The 23745-nt window shown below is 46.1% G+C and overlaps 1 protein-coding gene across 4 annotated transcripts in view; it reads left to right on the top strand.

Annotated features, from left to right (window-relative positions):
- Positions 1-23745, top strand: part of IL16 (interleukin 16) — a 470913-nt gene that overhangs the window by 296639 nt on the left and 150529 nt on the right. For all 4 annotated transcript variants that reach the window (XM_069222586.1, XM_069222587.1, XM_069222584.1 and 1 more), the window contains exon 11: positions 23308-23395. In XM_069222586.1, the coding sequence (XP_069078687.1) occupies positions 23308-23395 (88 nt within the window). The remainder of the gene's footprint in view (positions 1-23307; positions 23396-23745) is intronic.

The raw sequence follows: 23745 nt of genomic DNA, 5'->3' as shown, positions 1-23745 counted from the left end.
TGGCACCAGAGCACGAGGGAGCTGCATCCCACATGGCCATGGAGGGCCACACTACAGACTCTGAATGCACCAGTGGGACGGAGGGCGAGGGGAGCTTCACGTCAGCCACCGGATCACAAACCAGCGACACGGACTCGTCCGCCGATGGGAGCTCCCCTGTGGTGGTGGCACCACCTGTGCGCCCCACTTCTACAGGTACAGCCGCCACCCCCCTACCAGCACCGCCCTCCCAGCAGCCCCTCAGCCTTCGCCCCGTGCCCGCTCACCCAGGAGGGTGGGCATCACCTTCGCCCCAGGCACCTCAGGCCCTGCCCCAGTCACCCCTGCTGCCCTCAGTGAGGAGGCCATTGACCTCCTCAGGTCACTCACTGTTGGGCAGTCTACCATTGTGAATGCCATCCAGGGTGTAGAGAGGGAGTTGCAACACGGTAATGCATTCCTGGAGGGCATTCATTCTGGTCAGGCTGTCCTTCAGCGAACCCTGCAATCTCTGGCCTCAGCACTGATGGCAGCCATTGTCCCTGTGTCCAGCCTCCCCCCTCCAACTTCCTCCGCCCAGACCCAATATCCTGTACCCCAGCCCATCCCAAGCACACCTACAGACCAGCATGCACACAAGTCAACACACACAAGTAGCTCAAGCAAACATAGGCACCACACACACCACAGGCACTCACGCAAGCCTCACCCACATACAGACACAGGAACATCCACTGTCTCCACTGTGTCCCCCTCCTCCTCTTCTCCATCCTCCCTCCCAGTCTCGTCTACACACACACCTGCATGCACCACATCTACAGGCACTAGGACTCGCACCAGGACACCCAGCACCACAAGCCGTTCACCTGCACTCACCACCTCCACTGCCATTTACACGTCCCCTGTGTCCTTTCCGAATGTGTCTGTGATGCCCCCTCCCAAAGTACCCAAACGCCGGCAATCACTCACCCAACATCCATCCACCTCACGACAGCCTCCAGTACCTGCACCTGCACCCAAAACACCTAAAGTGACACCTCATACAACCACCTCCTCTTCCTCCACTCCCAGACCCCCTCCAGCTACCCATCCCAGTGTTCGTCAGAAACTGTCCCTCTGTCAAATTGACCTTTTTGCCCCCCCCCCCACTCATCAGTCCCATCATAGCGCCTCAGCCAAAAAGCCTCCAGTACCAGTGGTGCGTGTTCCAGGTTTTTGGAGTGCACCGTCCACCAGGGCAGGCAGTAGGACCCGGAGCCAAGGCAGTGGCAGCCCACCCCCTGTAAAGGCTCTGAAAATGGAGAGTGGACGACGGGACCGTCTTAAGACTCCTGGTGGGACAACAAGTGACATGGGATCGGAGGCGATTGGTGAGTCAGCTGTAACTTCAACAAAGGTGTGGAAGGTCCAGAGGAAGTCTGCGCAGCCTGTTGTGAGTGTCATGGCGGAGAAGTGCGCCATCATATCCGGCGGTCCAGACACAACCGCCAGCACCATCGTCACTGGTCCAGAGACCACCGCCAGTGTCACAGCCCAGGAGGACCCAAGTATCGCCACTGGTCCAGAGACCACCGCCAGAGTCACAGCCCAGGAGGGCACAAGTATCGTCACTGGTCCGGAGACCACCGCCAGTGTCACAGCCCAGGAGGGCCCAAGTATCGTCACTGGTCCAGAGACCACCGCCAGAGTCACAGCCCAGGAGGGCACAAGTATCGTCAGTGGTCCAGAGACCACCACCAGTTTCACAGCCCAGGAGGGCACAAGTATTGTCACTGGTCCAGAGACCACAGCCATAGTCACAGCCCAGGAGGGCACAAGTATCGTCACTGGTCCAGAGACCACCGCCAGTGTCACAGCCCAGGAGGGCCCAAGTATCGTCACTGGTCCAGAGACCACCGCCAGAGTCACAGCCCAGGAGGGCCCAAGTATCGTCACTGGTCCAGAGACCACCGCCAGAGTCACAGCCCAGGAGGGCACAAGTATCGTCACTGGTCCAGAGACCACCGCCAGTGTCACAGCCCAGGAGGGGCCAGGATGCCACAGCCCCGCTGGGCAATGATGGAACGTCATGCCACACACCAATGCCCATTGTAGAGATCGTCATGCCACACACCAATGTCCGTATCAGAACCGCCATGGCAAAGCACCGCTGAACAGGGCAAAGACCGCCATGGCAAAGCACTGATGAACAGGGCAAAGACCGCCATGGCAAAGCACCGCTGAACAGGGCAAAGACCGCCATGGCAAAGCACCGATGAACAGGGCAAAGACCGCCATGGCAAAGCACCACTGAACAGGGCAAAGACCGCCATGGCAAAGCACCGATGAACAGGGCAAAGACCGCCATGGCAAAGCACCGATGAACAGTCCTGAAACGCCATGGCAAAGCACCGCTGAACAGGGCAAAGACCGCCATGGCAAAGCACCGCTGAACAGGGCAAAGACCGCCATGGCAAAGCACCGCTGAACAGGGCAAAGACCGCCATGGCAAAGCACCGCTGAACAGGGCATGGACCGTCTAGGAATGAATGGATCGCCACATCAGGCATCCTTATCCCATGTGCAGCTGGGACAGTGACAGGACAGGTACTTTCACGTGGAGACTCATCCAGTCTCGGCACCAGTCCCCCTCCAGAACCAGTGGAGACCTGCATCTACTTGAGAGACTGTGGCTTTGCACTCCCCAGGATGGCACAGTGGGCAAACCACCCACTGTAGTGACTTGTGAGACTGTGGCTTTGCACTCCCCAGGATGGCACAGTGGGCAAACCACCTACTGTAGTGACTTGAGAGACTGTGGCTTTGCACTCCCCAGGATGGCACAGTGGGCAAACCACCCACTGTAGTGACTTGTGAGACTGTGGCTTTGCACTCCCCAGGATGGCACAGTGGGAAAACCACCCACTGTAGTGACTTGAGAGACTGTGGCTTTGCATTCCCCAGGATGGCACAGTGGGCAAACCACCCACTGTAGTGACTTGTGAGACTGTGGCTTTGCACTCCCCAGGATACATCAATGGGCATGGAGCCCCGTCATGGATCTGGCTTCGCATTCATCTGGCTGAGGTGCCCCCCCCCTTCCCTTCCCCCTGAGGTTCCTGTAGTGTTTCTATCTGATGCCCCGGCAGTGTTCTCTCCGATTTTGGTCAGGTATCTATAGTGGGCCTCGCCCATGCTTTTTTGGACTGTTGGTGCACGGACATTGTTGTGTACATATCTGCACTACTTCTCGAATTGTATGTGTAAATAAGAGTGATTTTGAGATATGTATATCTGTATATTTTGTATGACATGTATATTGGCACATTACAATGTTTGCCCGATTTTCGCATTGTCTTTGCATTCTTCCGGGGGGATTGTGGGTTGTTACTGTGATTTTTGTGACTGCATTGGTGTGTATGTTGTGATATTCGAGGGTGGGGGTGTTTGGTGGGTGTCCCCCTAACTTTTGCCTCCCCCCTCCCCCGTGTCGTAGGTGCAGTACTCACCGGTATCTTCTGCGCCTACATAGCTGTTGGTCGTAAAGGAGCAGAAAAACAAGGGCAGGTAGGATTTGTAATTCGGGCTCCATGGTGTCCTCCTTCCTTGTGGGATGTGTTGAGGTGAGCGTTTTCCCATTGCAAAAGCTGTTTCCGCCGTGTTTTTATCTGCGGTGCGTCCGCCCTGGAAAAGGTGGCGGATTGGCGGGTTGTAATAGTGTGGGCGGTACATTGTCTCCCGCCTGTCTGTTGGCGGTAACCGCCGCGCTGCTTGTCTGTACCGCCGTGGCGGTCGGAGTGTTAAAGTGGCTGTCTTTGTTGGCGATTTCCGCCAGGGTCATGATTCCCTTTTTTTGTCCGCCGGCCTGTTTGCGGTATTACCGCAGCTTTAACACCGTCCGCCAGGGTTGTAATGACCCCCTTTATCTTTAAAGCCCCGGAGGGGTGGGGGTCACCGGGCGCAGGGGGGCACGCAGACTCCACACACTTTATGTTTGTAGCCCCTGGAGGTGGCGGTCCCCGGGTGGGTCTGTAGGACTCCCCCCCTTATACTTATTTACAACTTTGTCCCGGGTCCCTGTGGTGCCCTCGCATACTTTATCTTTATAGGTGGAGGTCCCCGGGGCACGAGGAGGCTGCACTGGCCCCCACATTAACTTAAATATATTTGCCCATGGAGGTGGTGGTTCCCAGGATACAGGGGGCTATGTGGACTCCCCTCCATTTTTTTTATAGTATTTACCCCGGGTAGGTGGCGGTCCCCAGGGCACGCCCACATGCATATACAATTATTGACCTGTGGAGGTGGTGGTTTTTAGATCATGTTGAAATTTGTGGATCCACAGCTATTTTTGCTGTGATTTTTAGTTTTTAGACTTGGCTGAAGCTGAGCCTCAAAATGGCTGTGAACACTTCCTGGATGAAGTGTTGGCAGCCAATCAGATGGCTGCACAAGATAGTGAGTATTTGAAAAGGCTTCGTGCTTCCAGATATACAAATTTGTCTTTCTTCTAATATTTCAAAAACTACTGAATGGATTTACACCAAACAACAAAAAGCACTCTTTCTGGCCCAAGAGTTAACTTTGTACCACATTTGGTGTAATTCCATCCAGCCAGTTTTTAGACTTGGCTGAAGCCGAGCCTCAAAATGGCTGCCAACACTTCCTGGATGAAGTGTTGGCAGCCAATCAGATGGCTGCACAAGATAGTGAGTATTTGCCAAGGCTTCGTGCTTCCAGATATACAAATTTGGCTTTCTCCTAATATTTCAAAAACTACTGAATGGATTTACACCAAACAACAAAAAGCACTCTTTCTGGCCCAAGAGTTAACTTTGTGCCAAATTTGGTGTAATTCCATCCAGCAGTTCTGGCTGTAGTTGTGTCTAAATGGGAAATGCACTTTTTTGACTCCCTCATTTTTCTTGGCACTTGCTTGAGGGATCACCCCAAAACATCACATGCACAACAAGATTCTCACACATACTCTTTTTGGAAAATTTCGTGAAGATTTATCAAACGGTGCCAAAGATATAGGCAAGGCAAACAAACAAAAATGCATTTTCATTGGAAACTAGGTCCTCTCTACAACTACTTACTGGCAACCGCAAGTAGGTAATATGTTTTTATATATATATATATATATATATATATATATATATATATATATATATATAACATCCCCAACTTTAAAATACATTTGGAATGAAAGAGGTTGGCAGTCATGTCATCTGCCTGTTTTTGACTGATACTACATTACCATCAATGTCTAAATGAGACCCTGAGTTTAAAGTAAAATGACAGGCAAAAACTTCTCAACTTTAACCAAATGTGGTGTGGCTGTAATTTTCTGAACAAATAGTGGAAATTTCCAATATGCCTGAGGAACATAACTAAAATGTAAATAAGATTATGTGAATAGTATTATTTTCATAGATGCCTACTCATATTCTTTGAGATTTGGTAAATAAAATAAATAAATAAAAGTACACAAGTCATAGTTCTAAGCCTAGTGAAAAACTAGTGTTGTTTGGATCAAATATGCACTTCCTTTCTTTTTTTAAATTGTTCAAAATAAAGGACATTTAATCTACTGTATTTCATCAAATGTCGGTCCTTGACAAAATGAGTTATAAACCAACTAATAAAAACCTATCTCTCAAGGTGCTGGCCCAGCCATCTGGGAAATCAACTATCTTGAGCAACGTGAATAGGTATTAGGAAGAGCATTCTAATCTAACATTGAGATCTGTAACTGTATTTCCCCAACTACCATTACAACCATGTAGGTTATAGCTGACTGGGTCAGGAAAAAAAATGTAGGGGACCCAACACGCAGAAATCTCCCTGTATGCTGGGTCCATTTGTTAAAGAAAATGTTTGCCAGATGGTGCTTACTTGGCAAACCTGTGTTCACTGAGGGGATCTGTCATAGCAGCCTCTCCATTTGCAGCAGAGAGATACCTGGTAAGCAGATGGGGATGGCTAAATAGGGCAGATTGTTCATTCCACCCTCCTACCAGACCAGCATCCTGATCCTTCATTCCACCCACCTAGCAAACCTGCTGTCTGCCATTGTCTAAATGATGCTCTGAGAGCCTAATTGCAAGAGGTCCAGTAACTGTTGTGATATTATCACACCTTATAAAATTTGACTTTGCAGGGTCAAAGAGTATTGAGAGAGATACATACCACTCAGTTAGAAGTAGGTTTTGGGGATTAACATGCGGTGTTCAGTGTGGTAAATTCCAGGCACTTTTCCCTCATAAATATTGGCCAGTTTAACCTGCTGATATTCATCACATAATGAGGAGTTACCACACATATTGCAATTAAACGGACGGCTCGTGATGTGGACCCAAGTCTCTGTTCGGCATCCTTTAACATCTCAGGCCTAGCTCTCTTCTCACCTGAGGACAAAGGTGTAGCTGATTTATGATTTATGATTTGCGCTCCTAAAAAAGTGTTGCCTTGGACCACATTACTTACAGATTTCTGCAACAGGCTTGCATGTTTTTCGTGTAGGCCCCAACATCCATGTATATACCAGCTCTGGATGCAAATACCAACCCACACATCAACCCCCGGATATTGATCTCTACAGAATGACTCCATACTCATTTGCAACATCCTCCATTTAAACAGAGAACAGTAAAGCTGGTGCAGTGACTCTTCATGACTCACTAGCCTGTGTTAGCGCGTCTGACCTTAATAAGTAAACTTACAAGTGGATGCGAATAGGTCGATGAACGCTGTCCTCACCCTCCTGGCCTCTCAGCCACGATCAACACTGTCTGCCACCACACCCTACGCACATGCCTCAGCGGCGCAGGAATCCGCAACAGAGCCCTGGACTGAAGCACCTCCTTCCTCACCGGCAGAACACAGAGTCTGCCTCCCTCCATTCCGCTTTGAAGCCACCAAAGTCATCGGCAGCGTACCCCAGGGTTCGTCCCTCAGCCAGACCCTCTTCAACGTCTACCTAGCTCCGCGCGCTAACATCACCCGATCTCACAACCTCAACATCATCTCATACGCCGATGCCAACCAGCTGATCCTCAACCTCACCAAGGACTCTTCCACCGCCAAGACCAGCCTCCACGAAGGAATGAAGGCCATCGCCGAATGGGTGAAGAACAGCTGCCTGAAACTGAATTCTGACAACTGAGGTCCTCATCTTCGGCTCCACCACCTCTGCATGGACGACTCCTGGTGGCCTGCCACACTGGGAACCGCACCAACACCCACCAACCACGCACGCAACCTGAGAATCATTGTGGACTCTTCACTATCTATGACCCATCAAGTCAATGCCATCTCCTCCTCCTGCTTCAACACCCTAGATCTACAAATGGATCCCCACTGAAACCAGAAAAACAGTCACCCAAGCCCTTGTTAGCAGCAAACTGGAGTACGGCAATTCCCTCTATGCAGGAACAACAACCAAACTCCAGAAAAGACTGCGACACATCCAGAACGCCTCTGCACGCCTCATCCTGGACATCCCCCGCCACTACCACATCATAGCCTACCTGAGAGACCTACTCTGGCTCCCCGTCAACAAGACAGTCACGTTCAAACTCCTCACCCACACTCACAAGGCACTGCACAACACCGGACCAGAATACCTCAACAGACGTCTCTCCTTCTACACCCCGACCATACAGCTTAATTCCGCCGACCTTGCCCTCGCCACCATCCCACACATTCGCAGAACAACCGGCAGCGGCAGATGGTTCTCCCACCTCGCTGTCAAGATGTGGAACACTCTTTCCACCCACCTGCACCAGACTAAGGACCTACTTACCTTCAGGAGACTTCTCAAGACATTGCTGTTCGAGCAATAGCAGCCTGCCCCCCCACCTCAGGGTCTTGAGATCCTCACGGGTGACTAGTGCGCTTTACAAATTCTATGATTGATTGCTTGATTGATGAACCTTTTGACTCACAATTAAGATGTTCTTACCATAGCTCCAGTACATAATCAATAACCAATGCACAATATCAATAATCAACAACAATCAATTACAGTACTAATCAATAGAGTCAGTAATTATCACGCACCATGACATTTCAGTCATGAATAACCACACCTTTTAGTAAAAGTTAGAATATTTATTTCCCTATATTAACAATGCTATGGTCATGTAGATTAATCTCAAAATCAAATGAAACACATACAGAAACAATACTGGCTGTCCAAAGCGGCGGAATAAACGTAACCTAATCAAAGCTTGAACAACGACACATTCTAAGGTTATGGTGCAAATTAATAACAAAGTCAGCTGCGTTGGAGTGATCAAATACATTCGAGTTCCACAGAGAAATTCATCAAGCATTTTCCCTATTAGCAGATTTTCATTAGTAAGAATCCTTAACTAACACCAGTTTTGCAGCAGCATGTTGAGCTTCATGCACAACAATTTAGTAACACCAACATCTAACTATGGCTCTATCAAAACAGGTCAGTTGGTACTTAGAAAGGAAAAACAAATAGACATAATAATCAACAGTTTAATTTATAATATCTATTGTCAGTGTGGATCAGCAAGCAGTCAGTCTTCATCCTCAGGACATCAGACGATCAGCAAGGAATCAGGATTCAGCATCAAAGTTCAGAAAACGCAAAGTCTTTAAGCATTAAAGTTAAGCATGTCTCTTGTCAAGACGCACAAGAAATATTGACCTTTCGGCCAGCAAGAAAATGGGCAAAGAATCTATGGCAAATGCTTAATGCAAAAATGCAAAATGCAGAATGCTGGGTTCTTCTCAGTGCAGTCCTGTTAAATCAAAACCAGCAAAACTATTTCCCAAATCCCCATTGGTCAATTAATCCCATGTTCAAACTTTGTCCAATAAAATTAAAACTCCAAGTCTATGGATTCTACTATTTCTCCATTCACATGTCATTGATTGGTTGTCCTGCAATGTCCTCATCATCCGGCTTGTCAAGTAACAATATTGTTGTAGCTTCTTCTCCAGTCACACATTACACACAAAATGTTACATTAGCAAGAACAGTATCTTCTAGCAGTCGGTTCTCATGAGAAAATTCTCAGTTATGAGCACATTTAAACAATGCAAATTGAAAATCACAGTCTAACTCTTTAGGACAGCCATTTATTGAATGTTAAGAAATACAGCTTTGACATGAGACCTGGCAAGTAGGCCAAGACTTTCACTAGGTTAAGGCCTACAATCAATAAAGCTAAAACATAATGCATAACCTTTAATATGATGTATTACTACATTAGTCAAACATATATTCAACATTTCACAGTATTAGAATATTAATAAGTACACTTTGTGAACATTGGCGGTCACTCATGGTAATCACATTTTCAAATATGTGCATTATTTTTCTACGTTCTTATATTTTCTACACAAACCCATTATTCAGAATACATGAACACTCATTAATAATTTTTATTAAAACAACTGCGCTAGCACCTGCAAGGGAATTAAGGGCCTAACAGTGGTTTGTAGTACATAACCAGCCGCCTTCCCTCCATATTTTAGGATGGCATTCAACCTTCCTAAATAGAAGTTTTCCCCTTTCAGTAGGCATGCATCACGTCATGCATCATCATGGACATCATTCAGGGGTTATAGCTGCGACCCCTGGCTTGCACATTGAATCCCTGGCCCCGCCTTTGCAATGTTTGGCCTCATAGGTGGCATAATAAGTGCTGAGAGCCAAGGGGCTCCACATTCCTTCTAGTCTGCATGTTTTTCATATACAAATAGTGAATAATGTTGTAGTGTTCACTATTACTGTTATAAAAAATTGAGTACACGTAGGACCTTTAGTGGCAGCTATGGTAAGTACAAATGGTTTTAAATCCATGTTGTATGCAATCTTGCGGATCCAAGTGTGTTTAAGTGAGAGAGATCGCATGCATATGTGTGAGAAAATATTTCAGTATGTGTACGCATGTGTGTGAGTGAAAGTGAATGACAGTCAAGTAACAGGTAGTGAGTAAGATTGTGTGAGATTGAGGCCCAGATGTACTATTCTTTGGTGCAAGGCAACACTGCACCAAAGTTGCTGTACTGCCATGCGTCAAAGAGGGAGGGAAAACATCTGCCATATATTATAAGAAATGGCACGTTTTTTCTCTCCCTATGTGCTGGCGTACGTTTGGCAGCCATGCACCAACGCACATATCCTTGTACTAGAGTACAAAGTATGTGCGTTTTCTGAAGCAGGGGAGCTTTAAGTAAGGGGTGCTGGAGATGTTGCAGCACCCTGAACCCTAATTTTCTAAACAGAAATGGCCACTTGTCTCCCAATCAAAGTAGTGTGGCTGATGCCAGTAAGCAGCCAGTGTGCTTTTCTGCAGCTCTGCTAAGAATAAAACAACAGTGTGAAGGGAGACTAATTTGATGAGCACAGAAGCTGAACAATATGTTTTTTGTCAGCTGAATTCCTTCAGCCCAATCAGAAGTAGTATCATTAAAGAAAAATCAGTGCATCGCACATGTAGAAGTGGTAAGTAGCTTTAGGGACACATTTTTTTCAATTGTATGAATCAGGACTCCTTCAAACTATATATGACTTTCATGGAAATATATGGATTTAAATACAGTACAAAATGAAACTGCAATGGCTGGTGTTTGTCCCTGCGCATCGGAGTGATAGGTGGGACTACTACAATTTGGGATTTTGAAATGGTCTGTAGCTGCTATTGGAGTAAGAGTTATGTTTAAAATACACTGCAATTTTTGCTCTAATGTGCATGTGTTTGCTTTAACAATAATTTAGGATTGGTTTACATAGTGTAGACATCTTGGAAACAGTTTTCACCCGCTTTTTTGTGTTATTTGATATTTAAGTTTTAATTAATTGCTGATTTTCCAATTTGTATTTAATGGTCATGACATACATAAAAGCACAGGCCTTGTCGGCAAAATTCCATCCAGATGGCATCCAGATGGCACTTAAACAGAATGCACTGCTCTGGATGGACAGAGTGCTTGCCTGGCCAACATGCACCTTTTTAATCGACCTCGTGTGAACCAGCCGATTTCTTCTTTTCTTTCTTGCAGAGTTAAAAAATAGTTTAAAGTGCATGTTAAAATCACATGTTTTTTTTTTTAAACGCGCATTGAACTAAACAACTGAGGCACTGAGTTGCATAGCAAATATTGGTATTGCAGTAAACAAAAGCTCAATTCATTTCATGGCGTTGCACTTTGCCAGGAGTCTAATCATATCGTTCTTTTGGCCAATCCACAGAACATTCGTTATTTTTTCGAGCCTGTCCCCTGTGCACAGGAGAATGGAGCATAGACATAACATCTAGATTATTACTGAAAACATTTGAAAGGAATTCTTACAAAGACACAAAAACACTCAATCATGTAAATTCTTGATAGTATTTCTAAAGCAAACAAGGATGAAGCATTAAGAGGACATTTCTATAAAGTGTACGGCAGAACAAGGGCCTTATTCTTGGTGTTTGTAACTCTTTCTAGGGTTTTAACAACTCACAGAACAGTTCTAAAGTCCATAGTCATATTTCTGAAGATCTAGGACACTATCACTTTAGGGACACCGAAAATGTTGATGAGTTGGAAGCAATAATGTTTTCCCTTCAGTTAACTTAAAGCATTTTACACAATATATTTTATCTAAGTGTTAAGGCTTTTCCCACTTTATATGTGTGCTGTACAATGCAGCACACAAGCTAAGTTGGAAAAAGCAGTGGAAATGAAAAAGATTTCCCTCATTATGCCTTTTGATTTTGGTTCAAATTCGAGTCTACCAATGTTTATAGACAGGGACTTGCATGGGGTTACCCATGCTCCAGCCATGGAACACCCCTTGTTAGAAAATAATGCAAAGGAGCACATAGCACAACTTTGCGTTACTTTGTGATACTATCCACTATCAAGTGGTGTGATGCTAGGGTCATGTGACATGCCTTACTGAACAGATTCATGGTTAGGGGTCATATGTCACTTCCTTTGATGTCATTATGGTCAATGGGTCTGTAATGTCCCTTCCGCTACCTCTTGGATTTTGGTGAATCGACGCCCATGTGCATCATATTCTTACACCAACAAACAGGGCTTACATGTTTTGAGATTGTAATTGATTAGCTGCTGACCCATCCAAAGTCTATTCCAAAGGCATCAGACAGGAACTTTACAGTCTTGACTTCATGCAACATGTTCAACCATCTCAACCGAGCTGGCACTCCATTAAACATTGAGCTCCAATCTTCAAATCACAACTACCATGATTGCTCTTGAGTGTGAACATGCTATAGTCAACCTAAACATCAACAGCAAGATGAAGGGGAAATCCAGGGATTCACAAAACAGATACCAGCCATTCTAAATCAGAACTAATAAAAAATCCAACCAATGCTTTTGTCCAAGTTGTCCTTAATACAAATGACCACATTTCGTCTTCCACTCATGAAAACTGGGGAGTAAGGTTAGCCACTCACACCAACGGTATTTTTCAGCTAAACAAACCCACCTACTAAAAGTCTATGCCAAAGGCGTCAAATAGGAACTTTACAGTCTTGGCTTCCTGAAACATGTTGTTCAACCATCTCAAACCAGGGGGCACTCCATTGAACATTGAGCTCTAATCTTTAAATCACCAACTACCATGATTGCCTTTGCGTATGAACTTGCTATCGTCAACCTAAACATCAACAGCAAGATGAAGGGAAAATCCAGAGATTCACAGAACAGATACGAGCCATTCTAAATCGGAACTAATCAAAAATCCAACCAATGCTTTTGTCCAAGCTATCCTGAATGCAAATGACCACATTTCATCTTCCCCTCCTGAAACCTGGGAAGTAAGGTTAGCAACTCACACCAAGTGTATTTGTCAGCTAAACAAAACCACCTACTAAAGAGAAACACTTTGGACTGACAGTGGTCATCATGATGTTCACCGCTACCTCTCTGTGGTTACAAGAGAGGATCCACCAGTGAAAAAACAGCAGATGCAACAATTAGAAAGTGGAACTATTTTGTGGCTCCTTCAGTATTTTCGCAACTGAACTCACTTCCCTGACTTGACTAACATCCTTTTGTCATTTATAAAAACATGTGCGCCTTTAATAGTGCAAACATCATACCTATACCCTTTCACCTGTCAGCACCCAAACACAATAACCCTCCTCATTTGTGAAGGCCAAACAGCAAAACCAAGCCTGGGCAGACAACAGTCCCTTGTATCTACACCCATCCATCTTTAGGATACTGTTAGAAATTGGTTTTTTGGTTGGCAGTCAGGTTACCCCCGTCCAAGCAAAGACCCTCACTCTAGTCAGGGTAAGTCACACACAATCCAAATTATCCTGTGCCCACCCTGTGGTAGCTTGGCACTGAGCAGTCAGGCTTAACTTAGAAGGCAATGTGTAAAGTATTTGTGCAATAAATCATACAATAACACAATATAGCACCACAAAAATACACCACACTGTGTTTAGAAAAATATATAATATTTATCTGGGTATTTGCAGGTCAAAACGATAAAAGATGCAATATGAAATTGTAGAGATATCACTGAAAAGTGATATAAAGTGTCTTAAGTCTTTAAAAAGCAAACAAAGTCTCTTTCAAGCACAAAGTACCTTGTTTGGAGTGGAAAATCTCCGCAGAGGGCCGTAGAGGAGGCGATGTGTGGAGAAATGGTGTGTGCGTTGGTTACACCCCTTCACACATGGACTTGCGTCGTTATTTTCCATGCGGGGAAGGCGTGCGTCGTTTTCCGGGAAAAATGGTGTGTGCATCGGTTTCGCCCCTTCACACACGGACTTGCGTTGTTATTTTTTACGCGGGGAAGACGTGCGTCCTTTTCCGGCACGCGGACCGTTCTCCTCTGTGGGGCGCGGGATTCCCAGATGTCCCGGGGTCTGTGCGTGGATTCCTGGGCTTGTTGTCCGGCTGCGCATCGTTCCGGTGGGCTGTGCATGGAATTCTCTCCCTCACTGCAGGCGTTGCATCGCTTTCCTCTCTGGAAGTCGGGCGGCGTTGTCCAGGCAGGCCGTGCGTTGAAGTTCCGGTCGCACTGCAAGCATGACGTCGATCTTTTCCTTGCGGGGTCGAGCGGCGTCTTTCCGGATCGGCGTGCAGTGAATTTTTCACTGCAAAGCAAGCTGTGCGTCAAATTTTACGGCGCACAAGGAGTCCAGTTGAAAGAAAGAAGTCTTTTTGGTCCTCAGACTTCAGGGAACAGGAGGCAAGCTCTATCCGAGCCCTGGGAGAACACTTCTGCAGCAAGGCAAGAGTTCAGCAAGGCAGCAGGCCAACAGCAAGGCAGCAGTCCTTTGTAGAAAGCAGTCAGGTGAGTCCTTTGAGCAGCCAGGCAGTTCTTCTTGGCAGGATACAGGTTCTGATACAGGTTTCTTCTCCAGCAAGTGTCTGAGGTGGTAGGGCAGAGGCCCTGTTTTATACTAAAATGTTCCTTTGAAGTGGGGGAGACTTCAAAGAGGGGCCTTGAAGTGCACCAGGTCCCCTTTCAGTTCAATCCTGTCTGCCAGGGTCCCAGTAGGGGGTGTGGCAGTCCTTTGTGTGAGGGAAGGCCCTCCACCTCCCAGCCCAGGAAGACCCATTCAAAATGCAGATGTATGCAAGTGAGGCTGAGTACCCTGTGTTTGGGGTGTGTCTGAGTGAATGCACAAGGAGCTGTCAACTAAACCTAGCCAGACGTGGATTGTAAGGCACAGAAAGATTTAAGTGCAGAGAAATGCTCACTTTCTAAAAGTGGCATTTCTAAAATAGTAATATTAAATCCAACTTCACCAGTCAGCAGGATTTTGTATTACTATTCTGGCCATACTAAATATGACCTTCCTACTCATTTCAGATCAGCAGCTACTACTTCAACAATGTATGAGGGCAGCCCCAATGTTAGCCTATGAAGGGAGCAGGCCTCACAGTAGTGTAAAAACGAATTTAGGAGTATTACACTACCAGGACATATAAACTACACAGGTACATGTCCTGCCTTTTACTCAAACAGCACCCTGCTCTAGGGGTTACCTAGGGCACACATTAGGGGTGATTTAAATGTAGAAAAAGGGGAGTTTTAGGCTTGGCAAGTACTTTTAAATGCCAAGTCGAAGTGGAAGTGAAACTGCACACACAGGCCTTGCAATGGCAGGCCTGAGACAAGGTGAAGGGGCTACTTAAGTGGGTGGCACAACCAGTGCTGCAGGCCCACCAGTAGCATTTAATCTACAGGCCCTAGGCACATATAGTGCACTCTACTAGGGTCTTACAAGTTAATCAAATAGCCAATCATGGATAAACCAATCAACAGTACAATTTACACAGAGAACATATGCACTTTAGCACTGGTTAGCAGTGGTAAAGTGCCCAGAGTTCAAAAGCCAACAACAACAGGTCAGAAAAAATAGGAGGAAGGAGGCAAAAAGTTTGGGGATGACCCTGTAAAAAGGCCAGGTCCAACATGACCCCCCACCAGCCTAAAGCCAGGGGAGAACAGTCACTATCCTGATGTACTTCCCTGTTTGAGGCGATAGAACAAGGACCCAGGCCCACAACAGCAGGGGCATGTTCCAGTTCTTCGCCTTCCTGACTCCAATTGGATCCCTCTGTCCATACTCTCAGGGTCCACTAAGCCAACCCATGGGGAACCTTTCTCCTTACCTGCGGATACCATCTGTGCAGCACCTAACCTTACTTTGCTCACAGATGTATCCCAGGGGCCAGATAGTACCACCAGGACCAACAAAGTGATGTTGCTCACTCTACCCCCGGGGTGTGACTCTTGTCCCCTCCCCAGGGGTAACTCTGTCCACCTGAACAGCAAGCCACAGTGGCCACTGACAGCTGTCAGGGATGAGAGCCAGGCCCCAGGCCTCTCAAAGCTCCCTAACCACTGTGACTGTGGGGAGTGGGGGGCGGTAGCCCCAGGTGCTGGGCACCCTTTGACCACTCTCCATTCCACTAGGTCAGGGATGACAGCCTGAACCTGGTCCTCCCCTTCTGGGGCTCTGTACCCTCCCTCCTGGAGTGGCACCCCCAGAGTCCAACATGGTCAGGGTGCTTATAGAAGCAGCCCTGCACCATTCTTTCACCAGTGCAGGGCTGTTAACCTGCAACTGGTCCTCCAACCTGGGGTCTGTACCTTCAGGTTGGGCTAGGGCCCGCGGTGAGGCTTCCCTCTTCCTGCCCTCCCTTCTGGGGTCCAACTAGGAGTGGCCTCCTCAGAAGACAACATGGTAGGGGCACTGTTATCAGTAGCCCCTTCCTCCAGGTCAGGGGGGACACCCTGAACCTGGTCTTCCAGCCCAGGGTCTGTACCCTCAGACTGGATCACTGCCTGGCAAACCAGGACTTTCTGGGGGGCACACCTACCCCCCACCAGGTCAGAGTTTAACCCCTGAACTTGGTCATCCAACCCAGAGTCACCACCCTGAGGTTGAACAATTGCCTGGCAAACCAGGACTTCTTGGGGGGCACACTGACCCCCCACCAGGCCAGAGTTTAACCCCTGAACCTGGTCATCCAACCCAGAGTCACCACCCTGAGGTGGAACAATTGCCTGGCATGCCAGGACTTCCTGGGGGGCACGCTCACCCCCTACAAGGGACACACCGTCCCCAAGGGCCACACAAGAGTCTGGCTGGCACAGGTCTCCTGACCTCTGCCCATCTGGCAGAGTCTGGATCTCCCCCAAACCAGAAACGGTTTCACCTGGGTCATTCCTGGGGGGCTCTGCTCTCAGAACTGACCCCCGACTCTCCAGGACCTCCACTGGGGTCCGCAGCCCCCTCTCAACCCTCTATCTGGACTTCTGCACCCCCTCACTAGGAGTGGTTCTGCCAGACACCAGAACTGGTGGGATGCTGGCTACAGTCACCCCCCCCAAGTTCTTCTGACACTGCGGGGTCTCCCTCAACCTGTGGCCCTATAGTACAGGCTAGGCTTCCCTCCTGGCATTCCCTCATGGACCCTCTAGGACCTGGGACCTACCTGGGACACTACAATCCTCTCCCACCTCACTTGGTTGGGAAACACCTAGACCACTCCCTTCAGGAGCACCCCCAAATGCCTCTTCAGACTTTCTGGGACTCACCCAAAAGTCTGCCTCCATTGTAAGCTCCCTGGGGTCAGAGAACTCACACTCCACCTGGTGTTGGCGTAGCTCTGGAAAATAAGGACCAGACATATGCTCTCCAGCAATTACATCACTCTGCCCCTCACATGTATTAACCAAAGTACCCTTCACCCAACCATCCAGTGACTCAGCCTTGAAAATGAACTCTACATCACCCTCCTGAGACTGGTGAGACAGTATCTGACTGTCCCTGACACTCAACCCATACTCTTCTGGGATGTCTCCACACTCTATATCCAGGACGTCCACCAGGGGGGAACCCTTTTCCCTGTCACTCTCTTCTAGAGCCAGTAGAGTGTCCCTCCCCCTAGTAGGAATATGACTCCCTGTGCCAGTTCCCCAATCTTTCTCAGGGACCCTGTGCATAACGGGAACTACCTCATACTCCTGACCCGCCTGGTGTGTGTCAACTCCATTCTTCAAGACGGGCACCACATCTCTGGGCGTGTGCACTTCTTCATCAGCACTGGATGCAAGATATTTGCTGCCACCATCTGAACTGGACTCAGCCCTTCCAGCTTCCAGTTTCAGCTCTTCACAGCTCAGCTCCTGAGCTGCAATCTTTTCTTTTTCCCGGTCTAAGGCTCTTGATGCTTCAGCCCTCTCAATAAACTCATCTAGATCCTCCCTGCACCGCTCTGCAGCTAGGAGCCATTCATCTCTCACTGGTTCTCTTTCCTCATCTGAGCAGTCCTCCTCCTCCTCCTCCTCATCTGAGCAGTCCTTCTCCTCATCTGAGCAGTCCTCCTCCTCATAATCATTCTCAGGGCTATGATTCTTTTGGTTCTTTGCTGCCTGTTCCTCCGCCCATTGTGCTTCCCCCCAGGCTATAAAGATATCTAGCAGTTCCATCTTAGTGGTCTCCTTGACATAGGAAGTCCCTTTGCTCTGCAAAGCACCCTCATCAGCCTTGGTGAGGGATTCAACAGGTACAAAGTTTGACTCATCGTAACCATCTGGGAAGCTGGAATCCATTCCCAATCTGGCAAGGTATCACAGGCAAAACCAAAAATCAAAGTCCAAAATATCAATAATATATCCAGGAGGACATCAGAGAACCAAAAGCAAAAAGATGAAAAAAATCAAGTTGACCTTCAACTGTGGGTAGGTAGTGAAATACTTAGCTACTGTATGTCACTGCACAAATACAAGTCCTATCCTCACCGCTGATCACCAATGTTAGAAATGGGGTCTTTGGTTGGCAGTCAGGTTACTCCCTGTCCAAGCAAGGACCCTCACTCTAGTCAGGGTAAGTCACACACAATCCAAATTATCCTGTGCCCACCCTCTGGTAGCTTGGCACTGAGCAGTCAGGCTTAACTTAGAAGGCAATGTGTAAAGTATTTGTGCAATAAATCATACAATAACACAATATAGCACCACAAAAATACAACACACAGTGTTTAGAAAAATATATAATATTTATCTGGGTATTTGCAGGTCAAAACGATAAAAGATGCAATATGAAATTGTAGAGATATCACTGAAAAGTGATATAAAGTGTCTTAAGTCTTTAAAAAGCAAACAAAGTCTCTTTCAAGCACAAAGTACCTGGTTTGGAGTGGAAAATCTCTGCAGAGGGCCACAGAGGAGGAGATGCGTGGAAAAATGGTGTGTGCGTCGGAAACACCCCTTCACACACGGACTTGCGTCGTTATTTTCCACGCGGGGAAGGCGTGTGTCATTTTCCGGGAAAAATGGTGTGTGCGTCGGTTTCGCCCCTTCACACACGGACTTGCGTTGTTATTTTTCACATGGGGAAGACGTGCGTCCTTTTCCGGCACGCGGACCGGTCTCCTCTGTGGGGTGCGGGATTCCCAGATGTCCCGGAGACTGTGCGTGGATTCCTGGGCTTGTTGTCCGGCTGCGCGTCGTTCCGGTGGGCTGTGTGTGGAATTGTCTCCCTCACGGCAGGCGTCACGTCGATTTCCTCTCTGGAAGTCAGGCGGCGTTGTCCAGGCGGGCCGCGCGTCGAAGTTCCGGTCGCACCGCAGGCATCGCGTCGATCTTTTCCTTGCGAGGTCGAGCAGCGTCTTTCCGGATCGGCGTGCAGTGAATTTTTCACCACGGAGGAAGCTGTGCGTCAAATTTTACGGCGCACAAGGAGTCCAATTGAAAGAAAGAAGTCTTTTTGGTCCTGAGACTTCAGGGAACAGGAGGCAAGCTCTATCCAAGCCCTTGGAGAGCATTTCTGCAGCAAGGCAAGAGTTCAGCAAGGCAGCAGGCCAACAGCAAGGCAGCAGTCCTTTGTAGAAAACAGTCAGGTGAAGTCGTTTGAGCAGCCAGGCAGTTCTTCTTGGCAGGATGCAGGTTCTGGTTCATGGTTCTTCTCCAGCAAGTGTCTGAGGTGGTAGGACAGAGGCCCTGTTTTATACTAAAATGTTCCTTTGAAGTGGGGGAGACTTCAAAGAGGGGCCTAGAAGTGCACCAGGTCCCCTTTCAGTACAATCCTGTCTGCCAGGGTCCCAGTAGGGTGTGTGGCAGTCCTTTGTGTGAGGGCAGGCCCACCAACCTCCCAGCCCAGACAGACCCATTCAAAATGCAAGTGAGGCTGAGTACCCTGTGTTTGGGGTGTGTCTGAGTGAATGCACAAGGAGCTGTCAACTAAACCTAGCCAGACGTGGATTGTAAGGCACAGAAAGATTTAAGTGCAGAGAAATGCTCACTTTCTAAAAGTGGCATTTCTAAAATAGTAATATTAAATCCAACTTCACCAGTCAGCAGGATTTTGTATTACTATTCTGGCCATACTAAATATGATCTTCCCACTCCTTTCAGATCAGCAGCTACCACTTCAACAATGTTTGAGGGCAGCCCCAATGTTAGCCTATGAAGGGAGCAGGCCTCACAGTAGTGTAAAAACGAATATAGGAGTTTTACACTACCAGGACATATAAACTACACAGGTACATGTCCTGCCTTTTACCCACACCGCACCCTGCTCTAGGGGTTACCTAGGGCACACATTAGGGGTGACGTATATGTAGAAAAGGGGAGTTTTAGGCTTGGCAATGCCTTTTAAATGCCAAGTCGAAGTGGCAGTGAAACTGCACACACAGGCCTTGCAATGGCAGACCTGAGACAAGGTAAAGGGGCTACTTAAGTGGGTGGCACAACCAGTGCTGCAGGCCCACTAGTAGCATTTAATCTACAGGCCCTAGGCACATATAGTGCAATCTACTAGGGTTTTACAAGTAAATCAAACAGCCAATCATGGATAAACCAATAAACAGTACACTTTACACAGAGAGCATATGCACTTTAGCACTGGTTAGCAGTGGTAAAGTGCCAAGAGTTCAAAAGCCAACAACAACAGGTCAGAAAAAATAGGAGGAAGGAGGCAAATATTTTGGGGATGACCCTGTAAAAAGGCCAGGTCCAACAGATACCCTAAAAGTCTTAACCTTCTTCAAATGGACGCCTCTGACAGATATCTGAAATGAAAACATTGTATAGTTCTTGGGGTGCCTGTGCTGGACCCCACCATCATCATCATCAACAGCCTTTCCTCTAGTCAAATTCCTCAGAAACCAAAGCATACAGTAGTCAGTCACTCCACTCCTAAAATATATGCAAGCCTCAACTCACAAATCAACTACTGATCAATCTCTGGACTATCCTGCCCTGGTAAGGCAGTGGAAGCTCTCGTATTTACCTAAACATCATCACATGAATTCATAGAACCTACTTTGTGAGGTCCAGTCTGGGATTCATCTCTGTTGAGGACCTGACACCCCACTGCTGAATTTTAGAGAAAACTACTTGAAGCCCCAATTAAAGTAAATTGGATGATTTGATACTACTAGACTTGTCATATGTACTTTATACCGCTGTCCACCGGATGCTGCTGAAAAAAACTGCCAAATAAAGTGATTCCATCTTAGCCTGATTTTCATGCACTCTTCCAGAAAACACTACCTGTTAAACTGAAAGTTTCTCCTTTCTGAAATAGCCTACATCAGCAGTGGGGTAATGCAAAGGTTAGCCCTGTTGTTGAAGGATTTCATCATACATGTCAGCATGCATGTATCACTAACGGGCTTTACACTGCTTTGCAAAAAAGAATCTCTCTGAGGTTCACAAGTAAGTTCAGAATCATGCCACATGGACTACCTGCTGTATGAGGCACCAAGATCACATCACACGAGTTATGAAGACACTTCATTGACTGCTGACTACTAGCATCTTTCAAAGCTTCCTAGTACATAGTAGATTAACTTTACTGATAGGAAGTGTTTCTTCTTCATAGGTTTCTCCGCTAAAGTTTTGTAGTCCTGATGATGACCCCTATTTAAATTTTTACACTGGTTGAAACTTTAACATTTGTTTACAATGGACTGTTCTTGGAAGAAGCTATCTTAAAGATTCCAACACCTGCATTTTTTGAGTGTTGTTTGTTTGACCTATATGCTAACACAAGGCTTTTGTATATATGTGGATTTAGTATAAACACTTATGCACTTTCTTTTTCACTGAATCACTTGCACCGTGCCTCATCCCCTTAAGGGGCATCTATATTCATGAATTAATAACATTTTTAAAGTAATGTCTGATTAAAATTATGATTTTTTTCTGGAAATAATACATTTGCTTTATACATTACCCTACCAACGGGAGGTGTAGTTTAAATTATTGCTTTGGAGGTTTAGGTGTATACTTCCCCCTTCAGGACCAATTGTGTGTTATTACTAATTTAGAGTTTGGCGGAGGCAGTTAATCTGTCACAAACGTGACGGATATCCTGTCTTCCGTATTATAATCTCATTATAGCCTATGGAGATTGAAATATGACGGACGGGATATCTGTCACTTTTGTGATGGTGTAACCTGTCTGCCGAACTCTAAAGCAGGTCCTTAGTCAAGTCTGACCTAGTTGGTCTTGTGAGTATTTCATTGCATTGTTTACTCGATGAGGATGATTTCCTAACTGAATGGATTATTAAAAAATAACATATGTTACTTTTAAACTACACTTTTGCTTCTGTCTGCATGATCCCTTGAGCATCCCGCTACACAGAACTTGTGTGGTTTCACGTTTTAGCTTTTCGGAACAGAACAATTTCATGCCCTGCCACTTGAATGTGAGGACATTGTACAATGATACTAGCCCCCAAAATACAGTTCCTAGGTGTTAATAGCCTTATTATCTGGCTTAGTCCTGATATCCTCCAAATTGTCACTGTGCTGATGAAGGCCTTAAATTAGACCACAATGTTGACACATTTTCAAGAGTACAGCTAGCAGACTAGTTTCAAGTACATTAACTGGAGGATTGTGCAGTGGAATTTAATCTAAATTATATCCCCAGCTGATCTCGTCCTAGTTGTTTGATATTTGTACATTGAACACCTTAAATCGCAACCCTTGATGTACGTTCACTGAGCAATTATTTGTCACATTATGACTACTGAATATGTTTTTTGTAACAATTGAAGTATTTTTGTTTTGGTTGAAAGGAGAAATGGTACACTTCATTACTTACATTAGCAGTATTGTGCAATTTGTTTTTCCTCAAACATGGTAAAAATTAGTTCTTTGTAAACCAGTGTCTTGCATATACATATATACCCAGGTTCATTTTGTTCATATGAAAGAATTACAAGAAATCCTACTTCTGGTAAGATTTTGGCATGTCCCTTTGAAAAAGGATGTTACAGATCAATGATTCATTCCAGAGGCATCCCAAGGCTTACCTTGCATCCCCCCTTCTCTGTGTATTCTGAGGTTTCAGAGCTGCAATCAGCACTTACAAAAATTAACGATAGATTGAAAATAAATGAGTTAATAAAAACTGCTGAAACATTACAGTTAGAGGTCTGATGGAATGCTTGTCTTTTAACCAGTGGAAAGAAATATAGCAAGCAGCAGAAAATACAATTAAACATCCTAAAAAATCTAAATCAAAAAATTTAAAAAAGTTATGTTGAAGATTTTGCTTTATTTGAAAAGGTTTTGTATATTCTTGATTGTATAGAATTACCAAAATAAACATTTTTTGCTTATAATGCAAATTCAGTTAATTATATGCTACATAATTCATGAAAAAATGTTAGAATGGCCATCATTATGGCTTGAAACATTTTTTTACAAAAACGTATTTTTACAAACCTTCAATCTCCCTGAACATTGCTTTGATTTCCTCTGTCTGAAGGAGACTGGCGGTTTTATCTTCACTAATATTCAATTTATCCATCATAAGCATTTTTGACTCTAGTAATCTCACTTTCCAGGTTTCTGAGAAGCAGCTGAAGGAAGCTGTAGCCCACGCTGTGGAAAGCAGCAAACTTTTGAGGGACCGCAATCAATGGAGCATGGACGGTAAGCTGATTGGCAAACTCCTCTCTGAATCATGGCACGTCCCACTGGCGATTTACTAAAGACCAGTCCATGATCTGTAAAGGTGTGAGGATGGTATGCACAATGACTAATTTGCATGAAAGATATTGTGGACATTTTTACTATCTTCATCTTTTCATGCACTTTTTGAAGTGTTCAAAAATAGCATGATGGACATTTATGAATTGTAACGATGCACAAATGCCAAACATATACTTGCTAACTGAATTTTCTGAAAAATGGTGCTAATTGTATTGCAAATAGTTCATGGTTCATACTTGATCCGCATGTTGTCTGTTTGAAATCAAGGCTGCTTTGGAATCCTGCACGCA

Source organism: Pleurodeles waltl, chromosome 3_1 (genome assembly GCF_031143425.1).
Source record: "Pleurodeles waltl isolate 20211129_DDA chromosome 3_1, aPleWal1.hap1.20221129, whole genome shotgun sequence".
Classification (NCBI taxonomy): Eukaryota; Metazoa; Chordata; class Amphibia; order Caudata; family Salamandridae; genus Pleurodeles; species Pleurodeles waltl.
This window is presented reverse-complemented; position numbering and strand designations above follow the sequence as displayed.